The 27,782-nt window shown below is 44.1% G+C and overlaps 1 protein-coding gene across 2 annotated transcripts in view; it reads left to right on the top strand.

Annotated features, from left to right (window-relative positions):
* LOC138947869 (dmX-like protein 2) overlaps nucleotides 1–27,782 on the top strand; it is a 128,695-nt gene that overhangs the window by 28,289 nt on the left and 72,624 nt on the right. For both annotated transcript variants that reach the window (XM_070319443.1, XM_070319433.1), the window contains exons 11-31: nucleotides 1,039–1,211; nucleotides 4,187–4,423; nucleotides 5,797–5,924; nucleotides 7,508–7,620; nucleotides 8,952–9,166; nucleotides 10,764–10,867; nucleotides 11,988–12,251; nucleotides 13,483–13,598; nucleotides 15,642–15,777; nucleotides 16,200–16,358; nucleotides 17,217–17,354; nucleotides 18,106–18,253; nucleotides 19,909–20,054; nucleotides 20,350–20,713; nucleotides 21,202–21,342; nucleotides 22,736–23,004; nucleotides 23,725–23,856; nucleotides 24,687–25,458; nucleotides 25,815–26,158; nucleotides 26,658–26,829; nucleotides 27,554–27,598. In XM_070319443.1, the coding sequence (XP_070175544.1) occupies nucleotides 1,039–1,211; nucleotides 4,187–4,423; nucleotides 5,797–5,924; nucleotides 7,508–7,620; nucleotides 8,952–9,166; nucleotides 10,764–10,867; nucleotides 11,988–12,251; nucleotides 13,483–13,598; nucleotides 15,642–15,777; nucleotides 16,200–16,358; nucleotides 17,217–17,354; nucleotides 18,106–18,253; nucleotides 19,909–20,054; nucleotides 20,350–20,713; nucleotides 21,202–21,342; nucleotides 22,736–23,004; nucleotides 23,725–23,856; nucleotides 24,687–25,458; nucleotides 25,815–26,158; nucleotides 26,658–26,829; nucleotides 27,554–27,598 (4,316 nt within the window). The remainder of the gene's footprint in view (nucleotides 1–1,038; nucleotides 1,212–4,186; nucleotides 4,424–5,796; nucleotides 5,925–7,507; nucleotides 7,621–8,951; nucleotides 9,167–10,763; nucleotides 10,868–11,987; nucleotides 12,252–13,482; nucleotides 13,599–15,641; nucleotides 15,778–16,199; nucleotides 16,359–17,216; nucleotides 17,355–18,105; nucleotides 18,254–19,908; nucleotides 20,055–20,349; nucleotides 20,714–21,201; nucleotides 21,343–22,735; nucleotides 23,005–23,724; nucleotides 23,857–24,686; nucleotides 25,459–25,814; nucleotides 26,159–26,657; nucleotides 26,830–27,553; nucleotides 27,599–27,782) is intronic.

Here is a 27,782-nt window from a genome sequence, read left to right as displayed (position 1 = left end):
TGATCGTTATAGTAAAAATTGATATAATGACCATTTTTGTCAAAAATTACAGTTTCCGGACTTACACACACACACATTGCAGCACGTAAAACCACACAAAACACTGCTAAAACTGGTGTCAAACATCAGGTACTCACATTACAGCCCATAAAAGTATTCTTCTGTGTGGTGATTCATAAATCACTTCTTGTAGAGCTTCCAGAATACTGTATCGCTTGAAAACAGGTCTACGAGTTGAGATCCGACTTTCGGCCGCCATTGTGAATTTATTTATTTATTTATTTATTTACGAGGATTTATATCGCGCACGTATCTCACCACACAAGGCGACTCAAGGCGCATGTTACCTATTAATGCCGTGTGAGATGGAATTTTTTACACAATATATCACGCATTCACATCGGCCAGTAGATCGACTGCCTTTAGGCGCTGCATCCACCTTTCACGGCCTATTATTCCAGGTCACACGGGTATTTTGGTGGACATTTTTATCTATAGATCGGTTCTACATTTCTAACACAGTTTTCAACACGTGGTAGTAACTTATCCGAACGGTCTATGGGAAAGAACTGTGTTTAGAACCCCTACAAGTACTTGGACAGTGGTTACCTCCCATTTAGTTTTCAGAAATGTCCTGAAATGTTGTTGACACAAATCCCACGTACTAGGTACGGTTATGGGCGTACGACAAACCGGAAATGACCACGTACCTAGTACGGGGTGGGCAGTGAAGGGGTTAACAATAATGCACGTTTGAGAGTATACTGAGTAAGTAAACCAGAATGTGATCAATAATAACTGCAAATAGCTAAAGTGCACATTAACATACTAATCTTGTTTCCTTGTGCATGCTTTGATTATTGATGGGACTGATATGAATAAGCTTGCTGGTTCCACATGCATGTTAAGATGGTAGGCTTAATGGTGAAATGGTTTGCTTTGCTTCTTTTATCACAACTTTTATCAACTATTCTTTCTGCAAGTTTATTCCCATGAACACAAAATCCCACCATGACTGGAAACCATTTCACCCAACAGACATGCCATCCACAAGCGCCGGAAGCCAAAGTACGGACCCGAAACGGTGATGAGTTCGGCCAACCTTAGCTCCATGAGCAGTGTGCACGACTTTCACCGCTTTGCCATTCACCACAACGGTGTGTCACCCGTGCTGCACTTTCACCTGGCTGGTAGCATCAATCCTGAGACAGGTAAGAAATGTAGACTCGTTCCAGCAGGTAAGTATTTTGGGTACATCTTTGGTCGGTGTGTTGGTTATGCAGACCTGGGAACCCATATGACTTCGCAGTATTTTGTACGCATGATTGTACGCACGATCAGTACGGTCAGTGGGGAAAAAATACGACAAGACAAATTCCTAGACTACTTTTCATCACGAGCCCATCCCGAAGCCAATCCAGTATTTTGACACATGATTACATTTTTTGTCAGTAAACATTGAAAAAAGCATTTGTTTTAAATCTACAGGTAAACTTTATTAACGATGTGACGGACGCATGTGAAGCATGTTTTAATCATGGATGTTCAAATGCTGTGTGGAGTACGGTAATTTTTTTCTGAATAAAACACCAAGTTTGTATGAGAATACTCCAAGTGCAAAACAGGGGTTCCCAGGTCTGGTTATGTTTTAGCATCAGTCCTGAGACAGGTGAGGAATGCAGTAGAAACGGCAGGTAAGTTTTGGGGGTACATGTTTGGTGTGTGTGTTGGTTATGTTTTAGCATCAGTCCTGAGACAGATGCATGGGTGCAACTCTGCCGGCTACACGCCGGCAGCCGGTTTTTGTTCCAGGAGAGGTTTTTTTTGGCATTTTAAATACTAAAAAAGCTGGACCCCAACTTTTGTCGGTTTTTGGAATTTTCCAGGTTGCACCCATGCAGGTGAGGAATGTAGTAGAAAGGGCAGGTAAGATTTTGGGGTACAGCAGTCCCTCTCATGAACGGACACCCTTGGGCCATAGCAAAACTGTCCGTACATTGCAGGTGTCCGGTCACGGGAGGGGTGACCACACCACCCCCTCCCCCATACACTCACACAGAGACACACAAACAACAGGATTGAGTCTATGCTAATCACTTCTTGTGGCTACTAAACAATAACAATAAACTCGTAATACTTCTTTAAACGTTCTGTACAAAGGATTTGTATGAAAAAAGTTGAAAAGAAGAGATAAAATAAATCCTCAAGGCAGTGAACACACTCACCATGCACTGACATACGAAAGCAGCCACACAAACACAGCACAGAGGAGCGTGTGCAGATGCTTTGCAAGAATAAGCTTGAAAACCAGTTTGAATAAATAGCAGCAGATAGAGCTGCATGTCATAATCAAGTAATTTATTTGTTTCTTGTCTGGCTTTATTGACTGCATGCCGATCATGTGGCATGGCAGTGACTTTTCACTCTTCAGTCGGAAATACACAGCTCCCACTCTCCCTCACTAATGCCTACCCCAAGCCGTGACAACTGATGCTTGGAAATTGTGTGGAAGAGTACACCTCTCTATTTCTCTCCAATGCTCTTCCTGCTGACATGCGGTGACACCGGACACCCCACAGAGTTTAGCCAGCTAACCCTCCCCCCCCCCCCCCCCCTTCTCTCTCTCACTCCCTCCAGCCATGTACTGTTGGGGGCTGTGGCCAGAGAGGCCAGCTGCACTGTTCACTCAGAGCAAAACCAGTTGACTGTGTCGTAACTTTTGACAAAGCAAGACAACTGAAGGGTTCATAGATTAGGCAACCGACTCACTGGTCAAGGCTGAGGGGAAACAAGAGTATCTTGTCAATGAAAGAGGTTACACACAGACACACGATGGGTACACGTGCACTCAAGTTATCAGTGACTGTCATCACACCATTGCGGCTGTGATCTTTGTACCAAGAGCCGGACTGCTCTGTTATCGATTTTGTTGTGGTGAAAATTTGACGATGGTCTGTCCGTACATTGGAGGTATGACCTGCTGTTGGGACCGAAAATGAGTGTCCGCGTCCACGTTTTGCAGGTGTCCGTTTAAGGGGGGGCAAATATAGAAGGAAAACACTCCGTGCCGAGCAAATGTGTCCGTACATGTCAGGTGTCCGCTCACGCCGGGGGCCGTACATTGCAGGGACTGCTGTACATTTGCAAATGCCAGCAGCTAACCTGGAGTTATTTTTCCAGTTTTGTCTTTTCTGCCAGATCTACCCATGCTCTCTGCTCCTGTTATCTGCTCCCTTTCTTGCAATAATTACCATCTCTTTCTTAAACTTTCAACTTGTAACTTTTCTCCACCCACCAACAACCAGCAGAGCTATTAGTATTACCTGGAGTTATTTTTCCAGTTTTGTCTGCACTTTTAGAAATGTCCCTGTTTTTGCTCTGTGTTGCAGTTCTTAATACAGTCGTTTCGTCACTTTCATTTATATCTCTTCTCAACTCATTGAAAATTGCAGCAACCAACCTGGAGTTATTTCTCAGTTTTGTCTGCACTTGTCCCTGTTTTTGCTCTGTGTTGCTGCTCTAAAACGGGCAGCAGCTAACCTGGAGTTGTTTTTCCAGTTTTGTCTGTCCTGCCAGACCTTCCCCTGCTCTCTGCTCCTGTTATCTGCTCCCTTTCTTGCATGCCATCTCTTTCTTAAACTTTCAACTTGTAACTTTTCTTCACCTACCAAAAACCAGCAGAGCTAACCTGGAGTCGGAACCGGCACGGTTGGCCTGGTGGTAAGGCGTCCGCCCCGTGATCGGGAGGTCGTGGGTTCGAACCCCGGCCGGGTCATACCTAAGACTTTAAAATTGGCAATCTAGTGGCTGCTCCGCCTGGCGTCTGGCATTATGGGGTTAGTGCTAGGACTGGTTGGTCCGGTGTCAGAATAATGTGACTGGGTGAGACATGAAGCCTGTGCTGCGACTTCTGTCTTGTGTGTGGCGCACGTTATATGTCAAAGCAGCACCGCCCTGATATGGCCCTTCGTGGTCGGCTGGGCGTTAAGCAAACAAACAAACAAACAAACAAACCTGGAGTCATTTTTCCAGTCTTGTCTGTCCTGATAGACCTGCCCCTGCTCTCTGCTCCCTTTCTTGCATGCCAACTCTTTCTTAAACTTTCAACTTGTAACTTTTCTCCACCCACTGCAAACGGGCAGCAGCTAACCTGGAGTTATTTTTCCAGTCTTGTCTTTCCTGCCAGACCTGCCCCTGCTGCCGCTGGTTGGCAACCCGGACGCCGCCCACACCTTCCGCCTGCACTGGCTGGACAACAAGGAGCTGCAGTTCACCATGGAGGCCGAGAAGCTGCTGCAGGAGCTGCACACCAAACTGCTCAACGACGAGAGCATCACGCATCCCCACGGGGGTGGGGACGGAGAGGAGGGGAGTGACGAGGATGGGGAGGGGGAGATGGACGACGAGGAATCGTGGACAAAAGGTAACTCTTTTTTTTTTAATCAAAGGCTCGTAGATTTAATTTTTAAAAATAATTTTCTGATTTAAGTATAAATATACTGTTGAACTCATCATCCAAGCTGGGTTATGAGTTTTCTTTTTTTCAGCCAACCTCAGGAAGGGGATGCAGGGCTGCCAACTGTTATGCTTTCAGCGTTGTAGGCTGTGTTTTAAGACAAATTGCTACACTGTTACGCCAAGCTTGGAAAAAGCTAACAAATAATCACAAGCAGGCGACAGTTTGTTCTTTCTTGTGAGTCCTGCTACTCATTTCTGATTCTCACTTGAGAATTTGAGTCATAAAAACATTGTCCACACTGAAAAGTGCCACTGCAGACACTCTCCATGGCCATTTCTTTTTTTCTAAATAAACTTTTTTTAAATGAATATACTCTTGCGCAAAATAGCCTACACGTGGATGTGCGAATAAATGCTATTGTTAGACAATGCAACACTAAAACACCATTTGCCACGCTGAAAATTCCATTTAGAAAAAAAATTAACTGCTATACTTGAGGTTTCACAAGGGTCGGCAGGTCTGGGGATGCCGTCCAAACAGGGTTGATAGAGAATACTACATGGCTTCCTATGTGATACCAGTTTTACAAGAGTAATGTTGTGTTTTTAAATATTGAACTGCGTGTCTATTGCTCCAAACGCCCCTCAGTCGAAGCGCCCAGATTGAAGAAGCTTCAAATGGAACCTGGATCTCTCTGAAAGCCTTGTGTAATCTTTGACGTCAAAGCAAAGAGATGTCACTCTAGAAAGCATATCGTGACGTGTACGTTCTTAAAATTCTTCCAAGTCTTAAAAAAATTACGTTTGTCTTGGTGACTCGGCATCACAGGCAGTGGAAAATAAGGTCTCTGCCAGACACGACCTCTCACATACACTGTGGAGTGAACGATATTGTTATGACATGAGTGGTATGTCACACGTATGTGGGATAAAGATGAACAAGTTAAGGATTTTAAATTCGGGGAATGTTGTAGAACTCAGAGTTTGTGGTATAGGGAGGGTCTGAGGGAGAGCAACAAGGATGTTGTATGCTTTTGAAGGATGTTCAATGCAAGGAGCACATGCAGTGCTTTTACACATAGGACAAATTTGCAATCAAATCGTTCAAATACTTTGTTGAAGATGTGAGTACAGAATTATTTTTACAATTTTTGTTACTTTGTTCGTCTCACCACAGTCACTTTGTTGTTTAGATAACTAAGTAGGTGTTAAATTTCAGCATATAGTCTCTCACCTATCCAGGTAAGATACTCCAAATAATCTGCAGGAGCTGAATCCACCCTTCGCACAGCCTCATTTTTGAAAGCTGACTGGTGACTGCACATTGGTTTTGTGCAGATTCGGGCAAGAAGAAGAAAGAGAAGAAGTCTGGGGGAAAGAAAGGCAAGGGAGACAAACTAGGGCATCATGCAGAAAGCCGCGGCAGTATGGGATCTGACGAGGGCCAGGCTTCGGGTGACATCAGCGTGAGTTTTTCATCATTACGCATGATTGTCTAGAATACGATCAGTACGGTCAGTTGAAAAAAATACGACGACAAAAATTCCTATACTACTTTACTTCACAAGCACATCCCGAAATCACGGTTGGCCTAGTGGTAAGGCGTCCGCCTCGTGATCGGGAGGTCGTTGGTTCGAACCGCGGCCGGGTCATACCTAAGACTTTAAAATTGGCAATCTAGTGGCTGCTCTGCCTGGCGTCTGGCATTATGGGGATAGTGCTAGGACTGGTTGGTCCGGTGTCAGAATAATGTGACTGGGTGAGACATGAAGCCTGTGCTGCGATTTCTGTCTTGTGTGTGGCGCTCGTTAAATGTCAAAGCAGCACCGCCCTGATATGGCCCTTCGTGGTCGGCTGGGCGTTAAGCAAAGAAACAAACAAACAAACAAACAAACAAACAAACAAACATCCCGAAATGGATCCAGTACTAAGACACATGATTACAGTTTTGTCAGTAAACATTGAAAGAATCATGTGTGGGAAATGCATTGGTAAAGTTAATAGTTAACGGTGCGACGGACGCATGTGAAGCATGTTTGAATCATGGATGTTCAAATGCTGTGTGGAGTACGCTCATTTTTTCTGAAAATACACTAAGTTGGTTTGAGAATACTAAACAAACTTACTGTATTTTAAACAGGGGTTCCCAGGTTTGATTACCTCATCACAGTTTGACAAATTCCAACATTCATATTCTGTCGGAAACCTTAAAATCAAGGCACCAAGGAAAAACTGGTCTTTAAAAGGAGGAGGTCTGGGTAAATTTACACAGGTTATGAACAGAAAATCTGAACAACCAAGGTCTGAAAAAGGAAGGAAGGCCTTATCTTGAGTTTTTCTCCCACGGTAGTCTTCAATGGGGGAGGGGGGGGGGGAGGGGAGGGGAGGGGGGAGGGGGGGGGGGGGTAAAAAGAAGGTTCCACTGTATAAAGTAATGTTTTAGTGCACATAAAATTTGAGTCCAAGTTGTGTCAGTAAGTGAAGTGTAACTTTAAGTGATGTTAATGTGAGATGTGCCAGTATCTTGATATGTGTGTGATTGCGCTGTAAATAATGTTATGTTATTGTTTTTCTCGATTTACCCGATGCTCCCCAGCATGTTGTAAGAGGCGACTAACGGATTCTGTTTCTCCTTTTACCCTTGTTAAGTGTTTCTTGTATAGAATATAGTCAATTTTTGTAAAGATTTTAGTCAAGCAGTATGTAAGAAATGTTAAATCCTTTGTACTGGAAACTTGCATTCTCCCAGTAAGGTCATATATTGTACTACGTTGCAAGCCCCTGGAGCAAATTTTTGATTAGTGCTTTTGTGAACAAGAAACAATTGACAAGTGGCTCTATCCCATCTGCCCCCTTTCCCCGTCGCGATATAACCTTCGTGGTTGAAAACGACGTTAAACACCAAATAAAGAAAAAAAAAGAAGCTTTTTCTCCCCCAATGATTGTACAGCGCTTTGAGCAGGGTTTAAACTCTGGATACACACGCTTTATAAACATTATGCATTATTATTATTATTATTATTATTATTATCTTGTGTCCCGTGTGAAGCCGTCATTGCTGGAGCGGTTGGATCGTAACATCGACCTGTTGCTGAAGGAATGGCAGTCCAGCTCCGACATGCTGTTCAGCATTCACCCTGTGGACGGCAGCTTCCTGGTCTGGTGAGATACGCATTTTACATCTTTTTGGACGGGCGCAGTGGCTTAGTGGATAAGACGCCGGCCTCCCAAGTGGAAGGTTGGGGTTTGAATTCCCAGCTGTGCCTGGTGGGTTAAGGGTGGAGATTTTTCCGATCTCCCAGGTCAACGTATGTGCAGATCTGCTAGTGACTTATCCCCCTTGGTGTGTACAAGACCAAGTGCACACGGAAAAGATCCTCTGATCCATGTGGGTTATAGAAACGCGGAAAATACCAAGCATGCATCCCCCGAAAGCGACGAATGGCTGCCTGAATGGCGGGGTTAAAACGGTCATACACATAAAAACTCACTTGTGCAAAACCTGAGTGTACGTGAGAGTTTTAGCCCATGACCGCAGAAGAAGAAGATCTGTTGATTCTATTCTGTTTGTTTAACCCTTACACAGGTGCAATTCTGAAACACATGTTACATAGCCACTGGTGAATTAACAGAATAATAAAGAAAAGCGGTCATAATAGGTTTTCGCATCCATGGGAGGTAATCGGAACCGACCAAACAGACTGAGCCAGCAGTGCGACATGTCGTGACAACCAGGTGACCATGACAGTATAGGTAAAATAGCGCGACATATGTCGCGACAACCAGCCTAAGGGTTAATATTTAGCCAGTGCTGTGGACGTGAAAATGTCCTCTTTGTCAAGCTGCAAGTGTTGGACATGCAGCATGCACCTCAACCAGCCCATGTTAACTTTCAGTTTACCCTGTAGGAAAATACTGTGTTGAAACTTCATGGGAAGCTTTCCTTTGAGTCCTATTTCCTCAGAATTGAGTAATATGTTTTGCCACATTTATTTTATCACACAACATGCAAATTATTACACATCAGCAGACTGAACGTTGATAGGGCAGTGGGTCAATTTTGACAAGGAAAAACCTGGAACTGGGCTCACGAAACTGTACATTGTACGCACAGAATAATCTGCAAACAAAGATTTCAGGGTATTTTCAGCATGTCAAACAATTCTAGCATTAAGATCGATGAGAAACTGTGACGTCAGAATATTATGCAGATCCGTCAAGAGAAGCCAGCCACATTTAATTTTAGCCGCAATAATCTGATTAACAAGGGGAAGTAAGCGCTCTAAATGCATACGACATGTGTAATAGAGTAAGTGAGAGTTATTCGGAGCCATTCTCCTGGCACCTGAGAGAATAACTAGCATTGAAATGAACAAGCGACTTGCATCCTCATTTTATTTATTTTTTATTTTTTTTAGCCGCCATATCAGTTTGTGAAGTTAAGGTCCCAACACTTTTCTTATTCAAAACATTCTCCCCTGTTTTGTTTGCAGGTTAGTGGAGTGGCTAGACGAGTCTTCCACAGTGTCTTTCCGTCAGGCCCAGGTGAGCTTCTCCTCGCGTCTTCCCAAAGCCTTCCCCATCCCCGACGCCTCCACCATGGCCTGCAACCTGCTGCTGTACTGCAACTACAGCCGCATGGACATCAAGTCCGCCATGAGGATGTCCGAGGAGGAGATGCTACACGATGGGGGAGACAGGCATAAAGGTGGGTGGTGTTCACACACTTTTGTATGTGAAGGGTGCACCCGGCTGTTCCCAGGGCTTCATTTCTGCTTCCTTAGCTGCAGGCTATTTTTAGCACACATACTTTCCCCACAGCAGAGATAACAGAGCAGCTAGTAGCTCTCTCAGGGCTATGCACTGATCAGGCCAATCTCCCAGTATTGCGCGGAAGCAGTTGGGTATAACAGGCAAGCGAGCTTAACACTATTGTGACTAGCACTGCCACGGCGTTAACGTCCTGCCTGCCCAAGCTTGCCACCAAGAAACTTCCCAAAAATCAGTAACTGTAAAGAAATCTGTCTAGCAAGCTTGAATTAAGTCCAATCACCACCAAATTTTGTGTACTAATTCAAAAATGGATGCCCAGTTCAGTCGTGCTATTTATAAGTTTGTCACGCGATTTGTTTTAGCAAAGGGGGGTGAAAGGGGGGTGAAAGGGGGATAATTTGTGTTTTTTAACGTTTTTTTGTGTGTTTTATTTTCCACTGCTTTTTTTAAAAGTTATTTTTTAACAGAAAGTATTATAAATAATGTTATAACCAAACAAGGTGTAAAACCTATGAATTAGCTGAAATATTGTTAACATTGTACACAGAAATAAGGAGACAGTACAAAGAAAAAAACAAGCAAATCACGCATTCACTCACAGCATCCTGACTCAAATGAAACAAAACTGTAACACTCACCAAATGATGTCTAGGTAATCCATATTGAATATAAGTCACATTTTCACAACAAAGTGCCAACTGTACACCTATGAACAATTCCAAAAGGATTTGAAGGCTCCAGCCATCCATTGTTATCAGTGCTGCCATGCCCCCATAGCTCCTGCACGATTCCGAGATACATGTTCGTCTAGCAGTATCACCCCCTACCACGTGTAGTTGCCGACTCGTACTAGCAACAACGGGACTGTTTCTTCCTTAATATCACTGCTATTATCGCTTTCTTGAGGCTAAAACGACACGATGTATCATGATCTACAGGATCCTCAAGATCCAACATCCGGAGAATCTCCTCCCGTGACAAGGCTCGCCTTCGATTCATTTTTTTTGTTCGAAAACACCACGCAAATCTGCACTAATTTGATCAAGCCGGAAGAGAAAACCACGTGTATCAAGGGAAACAACTCAATTAACTGCAAGCTTCAAAAACCGGGAAGCAATCACGAGTCGTGTACCTTGTATGTCTAATACTAAAATAGTCACTTCCCGTCCGTGGGCGTTGCAGCGCTATTACTAATATAGTCACCTCCCGTCGCGAAAGTGTTAACAGTGTGGTGGCTGCAGCTGTTGGTAGCTAAGCAATTCCCTCTGCTGGGCTATTTTTAACTCTCACTAAAACGCAAGCTAGGAACAGCCGTGCATGCGTTATATGTCAAAGCAGCACCGCCCTGATATAGCCCTTCGTGGTCGGCTGGGCGTTAAGCAAACAAACAAACAAACAAACAAACAGCCGTGCATGCAGTGGTGTAGGCTTCAGGAGAAGGTGTAGGTAAAACGTGGATGTTTCTATGCAGACTCTTTCGTTGTATTCTATTATGCTGCACATATATCTGATGGTCATTGTGTGTTGTACAGGTGTCCACAGCGGTCATGGCGGAGGGGTGGTACCAGACAACATGCTGATACCCAACGTCCTGCTCGTCTCCAAACATCACAACGGTACTCTCAACCAGTGGCAGGTTAGTGGCTGTAAGGCTTCCCCATTACAGGGGGACCCCCCTTTTAAGACCCCCCAATTTTACTTCCTCCTATTTAAGACCTTGCTTTTTCCGATTTTTTGAGTCACTTGAGAAAAAGTGACTCTATGTAATCGGTCAGTGTTAGTCTGTCCGGCCGGCCGTCCGTAGACACCACCTTAACGTTGGACTTTTCTCGGAAACTATCAAAGCGATCGGGCTCATATTTTGTTTAGTCGTGACCTCCAATGACCTCTACACTTTAACGATGGTTTCGTTGACCTTTGACCTTTTTCAAGGTCACAGGTCAGCGTCAAAGGAAAAATTAGACATTTTATATCTTTGACAAAGTTCATCGGATGTGATTGAAACTTTGTAGGATTATTCTTTACATCAAAGTATTTACATCTGTAGCCTTTTACGAACGTTATCAGAAAAACAAGGGAGATAACTAGCCTTTTCTGTTCGGCAACACACAACTTAACGTTGGGCTTTTCTCGGAAACTATAAAAGTGACCGGGCTCAAATTTTATGTGAACGTGACTCATTGTGTTGTGAATAGCAATTTCTTCCTGTCCATCTGATGCCTCATATAATATTCAGAACTGCGAAAGTGACTCGATCGAGCGTTTGCTCTTCTTGTTTTTCATAATCTCTGTAAATTTACATCCAATTTAAGACTACCTCATTTTTAAAACCTGATTTTTTTAAGATTTTTGGAGGTCTTAAAAGGGGGGTTCCACTGTTTCTGAAAGACAAAGTCTGTCTGTCATTTTGTTATGGCATGTGTCTCTGTGCCTGTTGATTGCTTGTGTTGGTAACTAAAGGTACTGCCTTTGCCTTTGGTTATACGTGCAGCACATTCCTTATCCCATCTCGCCATCTTTTTTTTTTTTTTTCAAATTGAACTTTGCTTTAGGTTTGGATAAAGAAGATGTTCTGTTAAGTTGTTTTCATATTCATAATAAACCATATAACAATGCTCTTTCTATCCTGTATTTTTTCCAAGGTGATTTTATGTGAGCTTTCTTAATGTGTTGCAAAAAGTTTGAATTGTGACTGCAGGACATTGCAGTACATGAACATTGAATTCTGACTAACCTTGAACATTTTGTCTTTCAAGGTGAGCTTCACAGAGACGTCCAAGTTTCAAACGGTAGTCAGCGTAGCCCACGCAGCTCGAGTGTGCGGGCATCGTTTCCGCGCCAACGCTGCAGCGTGCCACCCTGTGCTGCCGCTGCTGTTGACCACCTCCCATCACAACCTGCCCGACCCTGATGCCACGCCAGAGAGGGAGACCACACCTGACGATGATTTGGATGATAACAGGAACAAGAAGGCCGAAACCGGAGGCTTTGCCTTCTGCAGCGAGCTGATTTTGTGGCAGGTTAGAACGGTGTTGTTTTGTGTGTTTCATTGTTGTCCGGCTGTATTTTTTATTTTTTTATTTTTTATTTTGTTCATGGTAATTTTGCAAGTTACATGATGTAAAAATGTTGGGATTTCTCTGTAAGGTTTTTGTCTGTCTAAAATTGTTACGGTATACACAGTATTCTAGTCTGTTCTTTGTCACATCAATAGTTTTAATTAAAAAAGGAGATGCCTGAAGCTGTTTGTCAGTTAGACTCTTTTTAATACTTACTGAGCTGGAATTCTGTTATTCCAAGTAACATTATGCACAGCTTTATGTAGACAATGGCTACTGTTATTGTGATAAGATTTTAATATCTAGGGAAATATTTGGTGCAAAACTGCAAAGGAGGAAGATCACAGTAACTTGTACAAGCAGATGTATAGCCTTCTTCTTCTTCTGCGTTCGTGGGCTGAAACTCCCACGTACACTCGTGTTTATTGCACGAGTGGAATTTTACGTGTATGACCGTTTTTTACCCCGCCATTTAGGCAGCCATACGCCGTTTTCGGAGGAAGCATGCTGGGTATTTTCGTGTTTCTATAACCCACCGAACTCTGACATGGATTACAGGATCTTTTTCGTGCGCACTTGATCTTGTGCTTGCGTGTACACACGGGGGTGTTCGGACACCGAGGAGAGTCGGCACACAAAGTTGACTCTGAGAAATAAATCTCTCGCCGAACGTGGGGACGAACTCACGCTGAGAGCGGCCAACTGGATACAAATCCAGCGCGCTACCGACTGAGCTACATCCATGCCGTGTATAGCCTCACTAATGACGTCTGAACCAAATTCAGTTTCTATGTGACAATGGGTTGTAATTGACAGTGTTTTCTGTATGCTTGGTTATTTATGAAGACTGCTCTGCATGTTTCAACAGTAATGTTGTACCAAATCCAGTTGCTATGTGACAATGGGTTGTAATTGACAATGTTTGCTGTATGCTTGGTTATTTATGAAGAATGTACATGTTTCAACAGTAATGTTGTACTAAATCCAGTTTCTATGTGACAATGGGTTGTAATTGACAGTGTTTGCTGTATGCTTGGTTATTTATGAAGAATGTGCATGTTTCAACAGTAATGTTGTACCAAATCCAGTTTCTGTGTGACAATGGGTTGTAATTGACAGTGTTTGCTGTATGCTTGGTTATTTATGTGTGAAGAATGGTGTGCATGTTTCAACAGTAATGTTGTGTGTACAGGTGAACCCTGTCGGTCCTTTGTCCAAGTCGGGCGGTCTGTCAGAGCTGGCGCGGATTAACTCCCCTGACATCAATGCTTTCACCAGCATGGCCTGGGTGCCCACACTTCTCCCCAGGTCTGTATATCTGCGTGTGTGTGTGTGTGTTATCCTTATCCCTATTCTGATCCTTAAGAGAGAGGGCGTGTGTGTGTGTGTGTGTGTGTGTGTGTGTGGATAATACATGTGTGAACATCTGTTATGTCCAGCTTGGTGGAATGTTCTTTAAAGAGTTTTTTTGTTCTTAAAGGACATCTTGTTATTGTTAATACAGTGGACAGTTTATTTTGTTGTTAATACAGTGGACAGTTTATTTTGTTGTTTATACAGTTGACAGTTTATTTTGTTGTTTATACAGTGGACAGTTTATTTTGTTGTTTATACAGTGGACAGTTTATTTTGTTGTTAATACAGTGGACAGTTTATTTTGTTGTTTATACAGTGGACAGTTTATTTTGTTGTTTATACAGTTGACAGTTTATTTTGTTGTTTATACAGTGGACAGTTTATTTTGTTGTTTATGTAACCGAGTGCCAAATGTACTTTACCCTGATCACGGGGTCAAATATAACTGAGTGCCCCTTTCTCACCAAGCTCAAACACTCAAAGCAACTGACACAAGTTAAATTACCAGGTTCTTTATTTCCATAAGATGATGAGGGGAAAATGTGGGAAAGCGGGGGTTTACCTTCAAGTACAAAACTTCCAATGTATTACTCTCTAGAACTAAAACAACCCAAAACAACACTCTAAATCCTTTACTCTAAAGCTATGCTTTAGATTCCCCCACTCTAAAACTATGCTTTAAAACAATACTTTAAATCCTCCCTCCAAACTACACTCCAAAACTCTACTCTAAATCCTCACTCTCAACTTTAATTAAAAAAAAACACAATAGAACTCTAATCTAAAACAAACGAAATCTAACTGCACCCCTCTAACGAAACCCCGTCTACAAAAACTAACTGAATCTAACTACACCCCTCTACCGAAACCTAACTGAAATCTAACTAAACCCCTCTAAAGAAAACTAACTAAATCTAACTACACCCTTCTACCAAAAACTAAATGAATCTAACTACACCCTCTACCGAAACCCTAACGAAACCTGACTAAAATCCCTCTACTAAAACCCAACTGAAATCTAACTAAACCCCTCGAAAGAAAACTAACTGAATGTAACTACACCCTTCTACCAAAACCCCGTCTACCAAAACCCCGTCGCACATTCCGCCATTCAGTATATCACAGAATGCACGTCATAAGCATACATAAACAACTCAACAATTTCAACTACCACAAACTAAATCCTTTAACAACAACAAAACACATCATTCCTTCTAAATAACATGCCTGAATTTCTCTATGAGATAATAAAGTATTCTTATTCTTATTCTTATTCTTATTCTTAAAATACAGTTCTCTCAAACACTCAAACGGTTTTCTAAAACATTCAATAAACAAAAGTTTTCCCGAACATTCAACTCACAAAACAATCTACTTGAACATTCAAATAAATCCTCCCACAAGCAGCATACTCTTCTTCTCACTGCTTACTCATTTACAGAAAAAAAATGTGTTAACCTACCAGCAAAGAAATCTTCACATCTCGAAAGGATTTCAGCCCGTGACAGACATGTCACACAACGGCATCGAGAGCACAAAACACACGTCTTCTCCACTCGAGGATTCCAAGCAAAGCGCGCATAATCTCGCGTAATACTTAAACATAAACCCAACCCAGAGGGGTGTTGAGCAAAAAGCGATCATTTTACCTATGCAAATTTAAGAATCGGCTCTTCCGCCAGACCATTTCAATACAGACAAAACACAGTCTCGGAAACCTTAGTGGATCCCCGATAGTACAGAGGTACCACGAGTTCACGAGTTCAAATGGATGCGCAAAAGCACATGTGTACCGTAACTGTCGTCGGTCACAAGTTCACATCTATACAGTGGACAGTTTATTTTGTTGTTTATACAGTGAACAGTTTATTTTGTTGTTTATTGTTGTTGTTGTTTTTGCCCCTGAACAAGTCAAGATTTTGTTTTCAGGTTTTGGCTCCAGAAGGTTTAGAAGCCAAATTGACAAGTAGAATGATGTACCTGTTTGATTTTCAGCACTTCGCTAGGGTCGTACAGCTACTCCCCTAGCGCATTGTTTGTGGCGTCAGACGGTTCCAGTCTGCGGCTGTACCAGGCTGTCATTGATGCCAGGCTGCTCCTCACAGAGTCCTCAGCTCCCAGAAAACAAGACGTGAGTGTTTTTACCTGCACTTTTTATAACACTGTGAATAGAACAGCTCAGGCAAATGTCTGTCTGGCACAGACTATGTTCACAATTTCCTTGCAATCAGTCGGGAAAAAGACGAAAAAAACAAAAACAAAGCAATTAAAAAAAATACGTATTGGTCCACCCCCCAGTGTTCAGTTTTTGCGAGAGAGAGAAAGAGATTAATCAAATCAAATCAAATCAAATTTTATTTTACGAGGGTTGTGGCATAAGCGATACAAACAAGCTTTTTTTCAACCAGCCCTCGCCGAGAGAGGGACTACTCTAATCACATGTACATTTTTCAGTGCAAGTCATGTGTTAGCAGAGAATGCAGAAACATGTGTTAGAAAACTCTCCCTCCAGTCACTGTTCAACAGCTTTATGACTATGCCCTTTTGTTTCAGCACGGGATGAGTTTCTCCAGCAACAGCTCTAGCGTGCCTGAGCCCAGCCCCTCTCCTGCTGGCGCCAGCGTCACAGACATGTTCAACCTGGTCAGTCTCCAGTCCTCCGCCAGACCTGGCTGTATCCTGGAACTGGAGCCCATCAACGATGCCACAGCTGTGAGAAAAATTCCTGATATAGATATTGATGGTTGTGTACAATGGTGAGGAAGCTTTAGAGTGTCTGGTGCTAGTTTTTGGCTCACGTAAGTGTAGCCTATGCGATCGTAACTTTGTCTGTCTGTGCGTGCGTGCGTGCGTGCGTGCGTATGTGCGTGCGTGCCGGTGTATGTCTGTGGTAGAAACTCTAACATTTGAAGACGTCACATTACATTGACGTCACATTATGACGTAAGAGGGTTAGACGTCACGCGAAGGAAGTACTGAAAGTCTCGGTCATTATTATTTTGAGCGGGCCGAGACTAGTTGGCAGTTGTGTCCCTGTAAGTAGGCTACATGCAGACAGACAGATCTAGATCTAGTGTCTCGCTTTCTTGCACAGTTTCACCTATGCTCTTTCTGTGTGTGTGTGTGTGTGTGTGTGTGTGTGTGTGTGTGTATGTGTGACGGAGTGATTGAGTTTGTGTTACTGTTTGTCGATTTCTTACGTGAGCCTTGATGGCTTCGCCTCTTGTAGTGTATGTATTTTTAATTGCTGTCCACTGTCGCATTTAAATGGATGTCGTTGATCAGGTTTTATAGATGCGTGTGTTGGGTGTGCATGGCTGGAGTGAATGTTTCTTAACTGCAATATCAAGACAAATTCCCAACCTTGGACAAATAAAGATTCTGTATTCAGTAAAGAGACATAGTGCTTGCTGCCGCGCGAGCCCGAGAAAAATTTCCCTCTTTCTCTTTGCTGCGCTGGCTGCAAAACCCCTCCGCGCGGAGGTGTTCCCAGACACCTCGTACGTAGGGTGTATTGTGTATTGTGTTTCAGTGTGTGGTGAGTGTCAGTGATCGTTGTTTGTTTCCCAGGACTGGCAGAACATTCAGCTGCTCCATGTATTCCAAGAGCCTCTGGTGGCCGACTACCGCAGTCAGAACCAGTCCCAGGCCTCCTTTGGTGCTACAGGCTTTGGCGACACCATGTCCGCCTATGTCGACCTCTCCAGTGTAAGTTTTAGTTACTTTCTGCTGAGTGGGTCATTGTATGCAGTATTTTATACAACAAGAGCCCCTGGTGGAAGCTATTATTGAATCAGAACCAGTCCCGACCTCCTTTGGTGCTACAGGCTTTGGCGACACCATGTCCGTCTATGTCGACCTCTCCAGTGTAAGTTTTAGTTACTTTCTGCTGAGTGGGTCATTGTATGTAGTATGAGTGCTGTGCGACGAGAGGTTACAGTAGATTATTAAATCAGAACCAGTCCCAGGCCTCCTTTGGTGCTACAGGCTTTGGGGACACCATGTAACGGGCCCCTATGCCGGCCTCTATAGTGTAAGAGTTTGTCTTCAGTTTTTGTTGAATGCTTCTTAGGGTGTGTTATAATGTGCCCTGTGGCTGTGGAGAATCAGTTGAAAGATTTGTGTTTTTGTGGTGATTGTTTTTTTGTTAGTTTGTGTGATGTAAGTTTTTTTGTGTTTTGTTTTTGGGGGGGGGGATTATTTGCCACTAATTTGATTTAATTGATGTACTGAGCAGTTAGGCTTTCCTCGTTTAAAAGTCATTGCTTGGAATGGTTGCTCCTTCAGTTATTATGGATTCTTCTCTGTGTTATTGGTTTTTATCATCCTTTTGGAAGTCACTCTTTCTCTCTTTTTTTCTCCTGTAGTTGTTTCTATCATTTGTGGTGAACAAGTTTCTGCATTATGCACGTTCATTGGCAGTTGTTTTATTTAACCTTTTTTTTGTTGTTTGATGCAGATGTCAAACTTTGAGGAGAACTTTTACCTGGTGGTGCTGGAACGACTGACTTCCAAGATGGGCGACGAGGGCTCACGTCTGCACATGTGGAAGATCACCACCTCCTCCCAGCCCACACATACCTCAGCACACCACGGAGACGCCAAGGGTAATTCCATTAACCCTTCCCACTTTTGTCTCTAATTCGGAAATAGCTCAGTCGGTATCGGCGCTGGCTTCAAAACCAGTTGTCGCTATCGGCATGGGTTCGATCCCCACGTTCGGGGAGGGAATTATTTCCCAGTCCACTTTGTGCAGACTCTCCTCGGTGTCCGAACACCCCTGTGTGCACGCATACGCATGATACAGAACCCAAGTTCACAGCGAAAGTCTCAGGGCTTGGAAACATGAAAACACACATGCAGGAAGAAAGAAAAATGAGAACAAAAAAAGGGTAGCGCCGTACTGTTTGGCAGCTGGCTTTCCGCAGTGAGAAAGCAGCCGAATTTCCATGAGGGTAACCTGACAGGACCGTCCTTATCCTTATCTCTCTCACTGATTGCTACAAGACTTCTCCTTCTTCTTCTGACGCAACACTACCGCCCTGTGGAGACCCTTCTTCTGACAGGCACTCCGGTCCTCCTGACAAATGCTGCTGTCAATCGAAGGGTCTCCACAGGGCGGTAGTGTTGCGTCAGCAGGCCAGATTTCTGCTCTCAGGTTCTGGTGGATTGAACGGTCCTGCAGGAAATGCTCCACTGTCAAGACTCAAAGACTCCAAGATTGTACTGTCCTTATAAAAACAAGGAAAATTGCCTCGCAATGTTAGGCGGTTTAAAACACACAAAACATCTCATTTACTAACTTGAAAATTGCACTAAAAAGATCCAAGACTTTCTAAGCAGTCACTCACGGATACAGACACACACATACACGCTTACACACTCACACACGCACAAGCAAGCACACTCCACTGTCATCATTGGTGTACCACACCGGCATGTAGCGGACTCTCCAATACGGAATTTAGTGCCTGAGGCGACAGTGGCCTGTTCTCAAGTCTCACAGTAATCACTTGATCTGCTCTGGAGAGGCAGTAGAAGATGTCTCTGCTGTTGTAGTGGGGGTGTTGTTGCATCCGTCATTGTATCCATGCTACAAGACAACACCTGAAAACTACAGGGGGACCTCCTTTTATGACCTTCACAAATCTGAGAAAATCAGGTCTTTAACACCCCCCGCGGGTTAGGGGGAGTCCCATATTGGTTGGGACGAGAAAGAATTTACCCGATGCTACCCAGCATGTCGTAAGAGGCGACTAACGGTTCTGTTTCTCCTTTTACCCTTGTTAAGTGTTTCTTGTATAGAATATAGTCAATGTTTGTAAAGATTTTAGTCAAGCAGTATGTAAGAAATGTTAAATCCTTTGTACTGGAAACTTGCATTCTCCCAGTAAGGTCATATATTGTACTACGTTGCAAGCCCCTGGAGCAATTTTTTCATTAGTGCTTTTGTGAACAAGAAACAATTAACAAGTGGCTCTATCCCATCTCCCCCCTTTCCCCTATCCCATCTCCCCCCTTTCCCCATCGCGATATAACCGTGAATGGTTGAAAACGACGTTAAACACCAAATAAAGAAAGAAAGAAAGGTCTTAAAACTTAAAAGAGAGGGTGTCTTAAGATGGAGGTAAACTTACGTTGGCTATGAACAGAACATTTGAGAAAGGAGGGTCTTGAAAAGGAGGAAGTCATAAATTCAGCAATTTTAAAAGGGGGGTATTGAAGAAGACGGTCCTCATTTATCTACACGTTTCTCTTCCAGCGGGGCTGAACGGCCAAGCCGGTGAGGGGGAGGATGGGCAGGAGAACTACGACTCAGACGACGAAGCAGCCATGATGTTCCAGTCCTCCCAGAACACACAGGCACCCAGCGCGCCTACCATGAGAATGTGCGTCACCACTGTCAAGGTAGGTCATTATCATGTGGTTGCACAACCGGCGTTTCCATCTGAGTGATCGACAAGAGGTTCCACTGTATGAGCTATTTGACTCACCTTCTCTCAACACCAGCACTCAGGAAACATGAATACACGCATGCAGGAAAAAAAATATATGGGTAGCGCCGTATGTATGGCAGCTCGCTTTCCCCGGGGGAGAAAGCAGCCCGAATTTCTATGAGGGTAACCTCACTGGACTGTAAATCTTATCCAATCCAATCCAATCCTATCCAATCCAAACTTACTATAACTGCTTTCCCCAACAGGTGTGCACCCAGACCCTAGCACTGCCCACAGGGGTCAGTGTCATTTCAGCCAACGTGGCCGCTGGTCATCTCAGCTCCGCCTCCATCTACCCAGCATGCTTTGCCCCCTACCTGCTGGTCACCGCGTGCTCAGACGGCCAGGTGCGCTTCTGGAAGTGCTCCATTCAGGACATGGAGCCACAGATGCGTCACGACAACTCCTTCAACGTGACCAGCTACGACTTCTCCATGGGCAGTGTGGGGTCTGGCATCCAGCCGTCCGTGACCAGCAGTCAGGTGTGGAAACCGCAGGAGCATGACTACTGGTGGGCCGAGTGGCAGATGATGTGCTCGGCCAACAGAAACAGCTCCATCTCTGTTCCGGGTAAGTGGTATAGTTAGATTGTTGTGTGTCAGCAGCCTGGTGTGGAAACTCCATGCAAACAGATGTCACAAGTGTGGGTGCTGTGAAGTGATGCATAATATGCTCCAAGAAAGAAGGAAGCACCTCGTTACATTTCTGAAACATCTTGTTTTTAAATAAATGATGTCAACCTACTTCTTTGTCCTCGTTGTTGAAGATAATACAATGGACGCTAGATCTTCTTTTTCATTCAGTGTCTTGGGTTTTACACTGCCTCAAAAGTAAAAGAGGAATGAAACTCGCAAACCATTGAGAATGCAACTTTTGTCAACTAATGTCATGATTTCTATATCGTGTGTGCGTGCGTGTGTGTGTGGTATTTTTGGAATTCTAAAGCGCTTGAAACTGTGAATTGGGACTTGCGCTATAGAAAAGCGATTTATTATTATTATAATTATTATCCGTGCGCCTGCACATTTTGACTTAAGTTATTTGACATGTTTGTACAGGCAAGCCAATCACGGTGAGCTGTGCGTACAGTGGTCGCATGGCTGTGGCCTATCGTCAAGGTGACGTGCGAGCTCAGCCGAACCACCCGGAGGAGAAGTTCATCAACCTCTGTGTCGCCATTTACGAGTGTGAATCCACTGGTAAGCCATCTGTGATTGTTGTTAGTATTCTAGCCGGACATGTGGCGGGGTGGTAAGACGTCGGTCTCTTAATCGGAAGGTCATGAGTTCGAATCCTGGCCGCGGCCGTCTGATGGGTTAAGTGTGGAGATTTTTCCGATCTCCCAGGTCAACTTATGTGCAGACCTGCTAGTGGCTTATCCCCCTTTGTGTGCACACGCAAGCCCAAGACCAAGTGCGCACAGAAAAGATCCTGTAATCCATGTCAGAGTTCGGTGGGTTATAGAAACACGAAAATACCCAGCATGCTTCCTCCGAAAGCGGCATATACGGTATGGCTGCCTAAATGGCGGGGTAAAAACGGTCATACACGTAAAAATCCACTTGTGCAAAAATACGAGTGTACGTGGGAGTTTCAGCCCACGAACGCAGAAGAAGAAGTGGGGTTCGACTGTATACTGATAATATGTAAGATTACTTACTGTTTGATTGATATTTCCCTTTGATTTATCACTGACATTTGGGTGACTTCCGATTGTGTGTTTTTTTACAAAGTTGTTGGAAATGTGCTGCCATAGGGAAAGTTGAACAGATTTCTTGCATCTCGGGCTGGGAGGCGTAGTGAAGCAAGCCAATTAAACAGCAGTCATGTGCCAAGCCAATATAGCCTTGAGCCAGAGAGCGCATCAGCAAACATTGTTCTGAAGTCACTGAAAAGTTAACCGTTGCTCAACTGGGGTTTAGAGTCGACCAATAATTGGTTGGAAAATGGGCAAACCATTCACGTGGACAACTTGTCAACGTTTTTACATTGCCAACTTTTGACCAATTTCAGTCAAAATCATCCATGTGAACAGCACTTAAGTTAGAGAATGTGGGAACAAAAGCCTTTTCAAGTAGTACTTTTCCAAGTTGTATCCAGAGCATAAGATTTTGTTTGTTCGTTCATGGGCTGAAACTCCCACGGCTTTTACGTGTATGACCGTTTTTACCCCGCCATTTAGGCAGCCATACGCCGCTTTCGGAGGAAGCATGCTGGGTATTTTCGTGTTTCTATAACCCACCGAACTCTGACATGGATTACAGGATCTTTTTCGTGCGCACTTGGTCTTGTGCTTGCGTGTACACACGGGGGTGTTCGGACACCGAGGAGAGTCTGCACACAAAGTTGACTCTGAGAAATAAATCTCTCGCCGAACGTGGGGACGAACTCACGCTGACAGCGGCCAACTGGATACAAATCCAGCGCGCTACCGACTGAGCTACATCCCCTCCCCAGAGCATAAGATGACTTAAAATGCGACTTTTCCAAGTTGTATCCAGAGCATAAGACGACTTAAAATGTGACTCTTTTAAGTTGTATCCAGAGCATAAGAAGACTATAATGTGCAACATTGTTACACTCTCTTGACAGGTGGAGCCGAGTGGGTGCTGGAAGACACGATAGAACTGGAGAACATCAAGATCCCAGACCCACAGGCGGAAATCGAACTCAACCAGGTTCTGCCCGCTCAGCCCTCCCTGCCCCCGGGGATGTCTATTTTCAACGACCCCTTCGCTGGCATCCCTGGCATCCCCTCCATCCCCAATCTGTCGTCGCTGTCGGGCGGCTCCATGTCTCGCACCAAGTCCGTGCCCAGCCTCAGCACACTGCAGTCGGTACGCAAGTCCATCGCTGAACAGGTAATAAGAACATAAGGATAAGGGACAAGGATAAGATTTCATATAGTCCTGTGAGGTTACCCTCATGGACATTCCGGCTGCTTTCTCACTTTGGATTGCAAGCTGCCCTACAGTACGGCGCTACTTTTTATTTTTTTAATTATTTTTTTTCCTGCATACGTGTTTTCGTGTTTCCAAGTCCTGAGACTTGCGCTGTGAACTAGGGTTCTTTATTGGGGGTGTTCGGCCACCGAGGAGAGTCTGCACAAAGTTGACTCTGGGAAATAAATCCCTTGCCGAACGTGGGGATTGAACCCACGCTAAATGAGACAATTGCGAATTGGTTTTGAAGCCAGCGCCACTACCGACTGAGCTATTAACCTATTTTCCCGCTCGATAACATAACAACAGCATCATCTGACTGATACCAAGTACATGTCACATTCAGACTGGTAGCTGAAGCATGAATGATACAGAGAAAGCGTGACAAGAGGATAGTGGGAAAACATTATGCCAAAGATTTGTTGTGTGTGCATGTTTTACGAAAAGAACATCTGCCAAAAATGGAATAATTTTTGTTGTTTTGAATGATTGATGTCATGATGGTTTTTGCTACTACATTTATAGACCAACATGCTGAGCTATGCTTTAAAATTTTCAAGAGCTTGGAATACCAATAGGATCTATATAGTTTGGCGGTTTAGAATGAAGTCGTTATGACACATTGTGATAACTGCACAGGGCAACCGACTGGGGCTGTTGAAGCAGAAGTGCCTGGTTCAGTTGGATTGGGTGTCCACCGAGGACGGCTCGCACATCCTGACGGTCGGAGTCGGCACCAAGATCCTTGCTTACTGTCAGGTCTCCACTGAGGTATGAACACTTACTTTGTGTTAAGTTGCATATCTTCAATAATCCAAAAACAATCTTGAGATAAGTTCATTATAAGTGTCTGTCTGTCTGTCTGTCTGTCTGTCTGTCTGTCTGTCTGTCTGTCTGTCTGTCTGTGTACTTCAAAGACCTTTGAGTCGTCGTACTAGTAAATGTAACGTTTTGTGTTGTCAATAATAAACATTCCAATTACCTACCATTCTTGTTTTTTGATTCTACATATCTTTAGTTCTGAGTGGAGAGTTTGTTGGTATGAGAGCGCATGTGTCTGTCACTTAGTTTTTTCTATATGTGACCCTCCACCACGAAATGAGTTGCATGTCACCTCGCGCGGTTCTGCGCTAGGCTTAATATAAGTCCGGGGAGTGTCTGGTAACAGTGTGAGGGTCACCTTAGTCACAGGCTTATAACTCAAACAGTTCTTTTCTAAAACGGTTTTCACCACTGGATAGAACATGAAAAACTCTTTAGGAAAATGTAAAAATATGAAAATCATGCAAAGGTGACATGCGACTCATTCCGTGGTGGAGGGTCACATATGTGTCTGAATGTACTGGTGTTTGTGAGTATGTGTCTGTGGGGTAACGCAATCATTATGTTTGATTGTGCATAAAACTGTCTTGTTTACTTGGTGTTGATTTCACTGCATATATTGGTATACGTGGCAGGGATGTGTGTAAGCTTTGTTTTTATTTATCAGTGTGTACACATACAAGCTCACATTCACTTATTCTTTTTCTTTTGTTGTACACAAAACTAGCTTGTTCATTTAGTGTTGAATTCATGGACGGTGTGCATTCTATTCATTTCAGGTGGCCCAGGCTTCACTCAAGTCGAACACAGCTGTTGGAGGAGGTATCTATGACGTGGGCAAGAAGCCGGACGTGTTCCATCACCGCCCAAAGGGCCTCCTGCAAAAATCCAAGTCACTGGCTATGGATGACTACGAAGAGGAGATTCGCTGGATGAGACTGCGCGCCGTGGAGCTGGAAACGGCTGACGGGCTGCCACCCCTGCCCATGCACATCTCGTGGGTGAGAGGGGGGATCTTGGTGGTGGGGATGGATAACGAGTTCCACGTCTACACCCAGTGGAGGGGAAACAACAGCGATTCCTCTGCCACCACCACAACCACCTCTTCAGCCATCACGGCTGGCAGTACCGACGTCACTGACAGTCAAGAACTGACGATGGACAGACGCACACTGACCGAGGCCAACCTGGCCTCCATGGTTTCTTCAGCAGCCCTGAGCAAGTCGTACAAGTCCATGTCCAACTTCAAGTCGTCATTAGCCATGTCGCGGCAGGAAAGGACTAACGTCTCCTCTGGCAAGCGAGATTCATGGCGCAAGCCCGGCGGCTCTGAAGGCAAGGGCAGCCTTGCGCGAAGTGACAGTACCAGCAGCCTGTCGGTCATGCATGACTTCGGGCTGTTCGAGGCAGCCAGGTTGGCTAACCCTGTGCTGCCCCAGTACCATCCAGAGCAGCTCAAGGCGCTGCTGAGTTTCGGAAAAATCCGCAGGGTCAAGGCCATTCTGGCACATCTGCTTCGCTGTATCATCGGCTCAGACAGAATGCAGGCAAGTGGTTGAAGCTTTGTGTGTGTCTGTGTCTGTGTGTGTGTGTTTTCTGTGTGGCACTGCAATTGTGTGAGTGTTTGTGTTTGCACATACCTATGTGTGACTGAATTTGTTTTCATTTCAAAGCACTTAACATGTTTCTTTAAAAGTCTATTGATGAAAACTTTGTTCGAGCCCGATAGTTTTCAGCAGTTTTGGTCTCCATGAATATTATGCTTGTGCTAACCAAACAAATCTGCAAGTGAGATAGAAAAAGTCGTCACAGTGCAAACTCACCTGTTGCGATTTTGTTTAAACAGAGCCTTCCGCAGCATTTTGACAACTTACTTATTTTGTTTTGCTTTCTTCTTTCACAGGCAGTGTTCGTGGATGATGCGGACACTGAGGACAGTACCTTCCTTCGGCCGGCCGCACGCACAAAATCCATCTCTGTCACTGAGGATGAGATTGACGGCATAGCGGTGGTGTCTGATGACTCCTTTGAGTTCATGGAGATCAATTCCATCCCCCCTCTGCCCATCTACGCCCTGATGGCTGCGGACGACGACAACTCTGCAGCCAACATGGAGATTGCGGGGAACGCGGAGCCCAGCAATCAGCAGGACTACTCCGAGCTCTTCTCCACGGCCAAGGAGGAAATCCTCGACCTGTCCGATGACGACGGCAAGCCCAAGAGGCTCCACTCCGGCAGCAACAACTTGCAGGTGGGTTTGAGTGTGTAGGTTCTGTCTAGGGCTGCCAGGAGAGGCTTTACTCTGGCAGCAAAGACTTGCAGGTGGGTGTGAGTTTAGCAAGGGTTAGTTAAGAAAATTTGAAATTCTCAGTTCATGAGATTGACTCCCAGAAGTGAAGGTCAAATAATCAGACACTTCCATTTGATCTGATTAATTTTGTTTTTATAAACCCTCAACAAATCTGGCAATGGGACCCTAGTACTGTAACTTTCGTCTCAGAGAACATCTTAAAGATACACACTGTATTCATTAATAATGGACACATGAGTGCATGCATGTGGATATGTATGTGAGGATGCGGGTATGGATGTGTGTGGTTTAGGATATGTGCATGAAGATGAATTCTATGTTGATATTTATGTTTTGAGAGTGATGTAATGTCTATGTATACGAGCCAAAAGAAAAATGCCTGTCTAACATTCAGATACTAAAGTTGTATTGAAATGAATTGAATTGAATTGAAATGCAGATGAGCCCATACGCCTTCAGCCCAGCACATTCCAAGGTGCTGAGCAAGCAGCTGATGCGTATCTCGGTGCCGGGCCTCAACTCTCTGGACCAGATGTACCTGGTTGCCATGGCCGATACCGTCGCCCACTGCAAGATGGACTTTGCTGACCGCTTCACGGAAAGCAAGGAGGGTGCGTTCTTTTTTCATGCTTTTCAACATTTTGCTCTGACTTATTTAAGCGTTGGCAAAGCGGTTCATAAAATTAATTAGTTAAAAAACAAGAATGGAAAGTTTATGGAGCGTTTCATTAGCAACAGAAAACAAACATATTTTTTATTGTGAATTTTTTTTGTTTTGTGAATGAAAAGTTTCATCAACTTACCATTCTTGTTTTGTGATTATTGAGTTTGGAACGTTTGTAGTCTATCTGTTTTCGATTTTTCTCGTCTCCCTTTTCAGGGTTGTTGTGAAGTTTAAAATACATTTTGCCACATTTGCACGAGATGAAAAGCTGGAACAAGTACTTCAAGTGCACACTAAAATCTGTGTGCTGTAGGGAACTGCATTGTGTTGCATCTCGCTCACCTTTTCTCCACCCCATGCCTTACTGTTAAGAAACAGGTGTTGTGACTTTATCTCATGATGTGTGAAGGACTAACCTTTGGGTGTACAGCGGTACCTGCGATGTGTGGACCTTCCCATGAGAGGACACCTCCCTTAAAAGGACACCTTCTGTTGTCCCTTTGTCTATTATCTGTACCAAAGTATACCTGTCACGACAGGCCACCTGCAATGTAGGGACACTTGACTGGTCCCAAGGGTGTCCTTTCATGGCGGGTACCACTGTGCTGTCTTTAATGTAGGATAAATGCATGTAAACATTTGTTTTAAAACGTGTTTTATGGTGTGTGCAGGGTCTCTGGCCAATGAGAGTCAGGTGGATGTCAACCAGGCAACAGGTGAGAGAATATGTTGACTGCTTTTAGAAAGATTAACAAAATTACAGGTGCCAGATCTCTGTTAATTCCACAAGATATCTTTTGTCTTGCTTGCTCTGGATTTCTGAAAAAGGCCAATCAATTTTAAGCAATAGAAATCATCAGTCAGTCCAACAAATTGTGATTTCAGGATGTGTTAAGGCCA

The sequence above is a fragment of the Littorina saxatilis genome, linkage group LG1 (genome assembly GCF_037325665.1).
Source record: "Littorina saxatilis isolate snail1 linkage group LG1, US_GU_Lsax_2.0, whole genome shotgun sequence".
Taxonomy (NCBI): domain Eukaryota; kingdom Metazoa; phylum Mollusca; class Gastropoda; order Littorinimorpha; family Littorinidae; genus Littorina; species Littorina saxatilis.
Note: the sequence above shows the minus strand (reverse complement) of the source record. Positions and strands in the feature narration are given on the sequence as shown.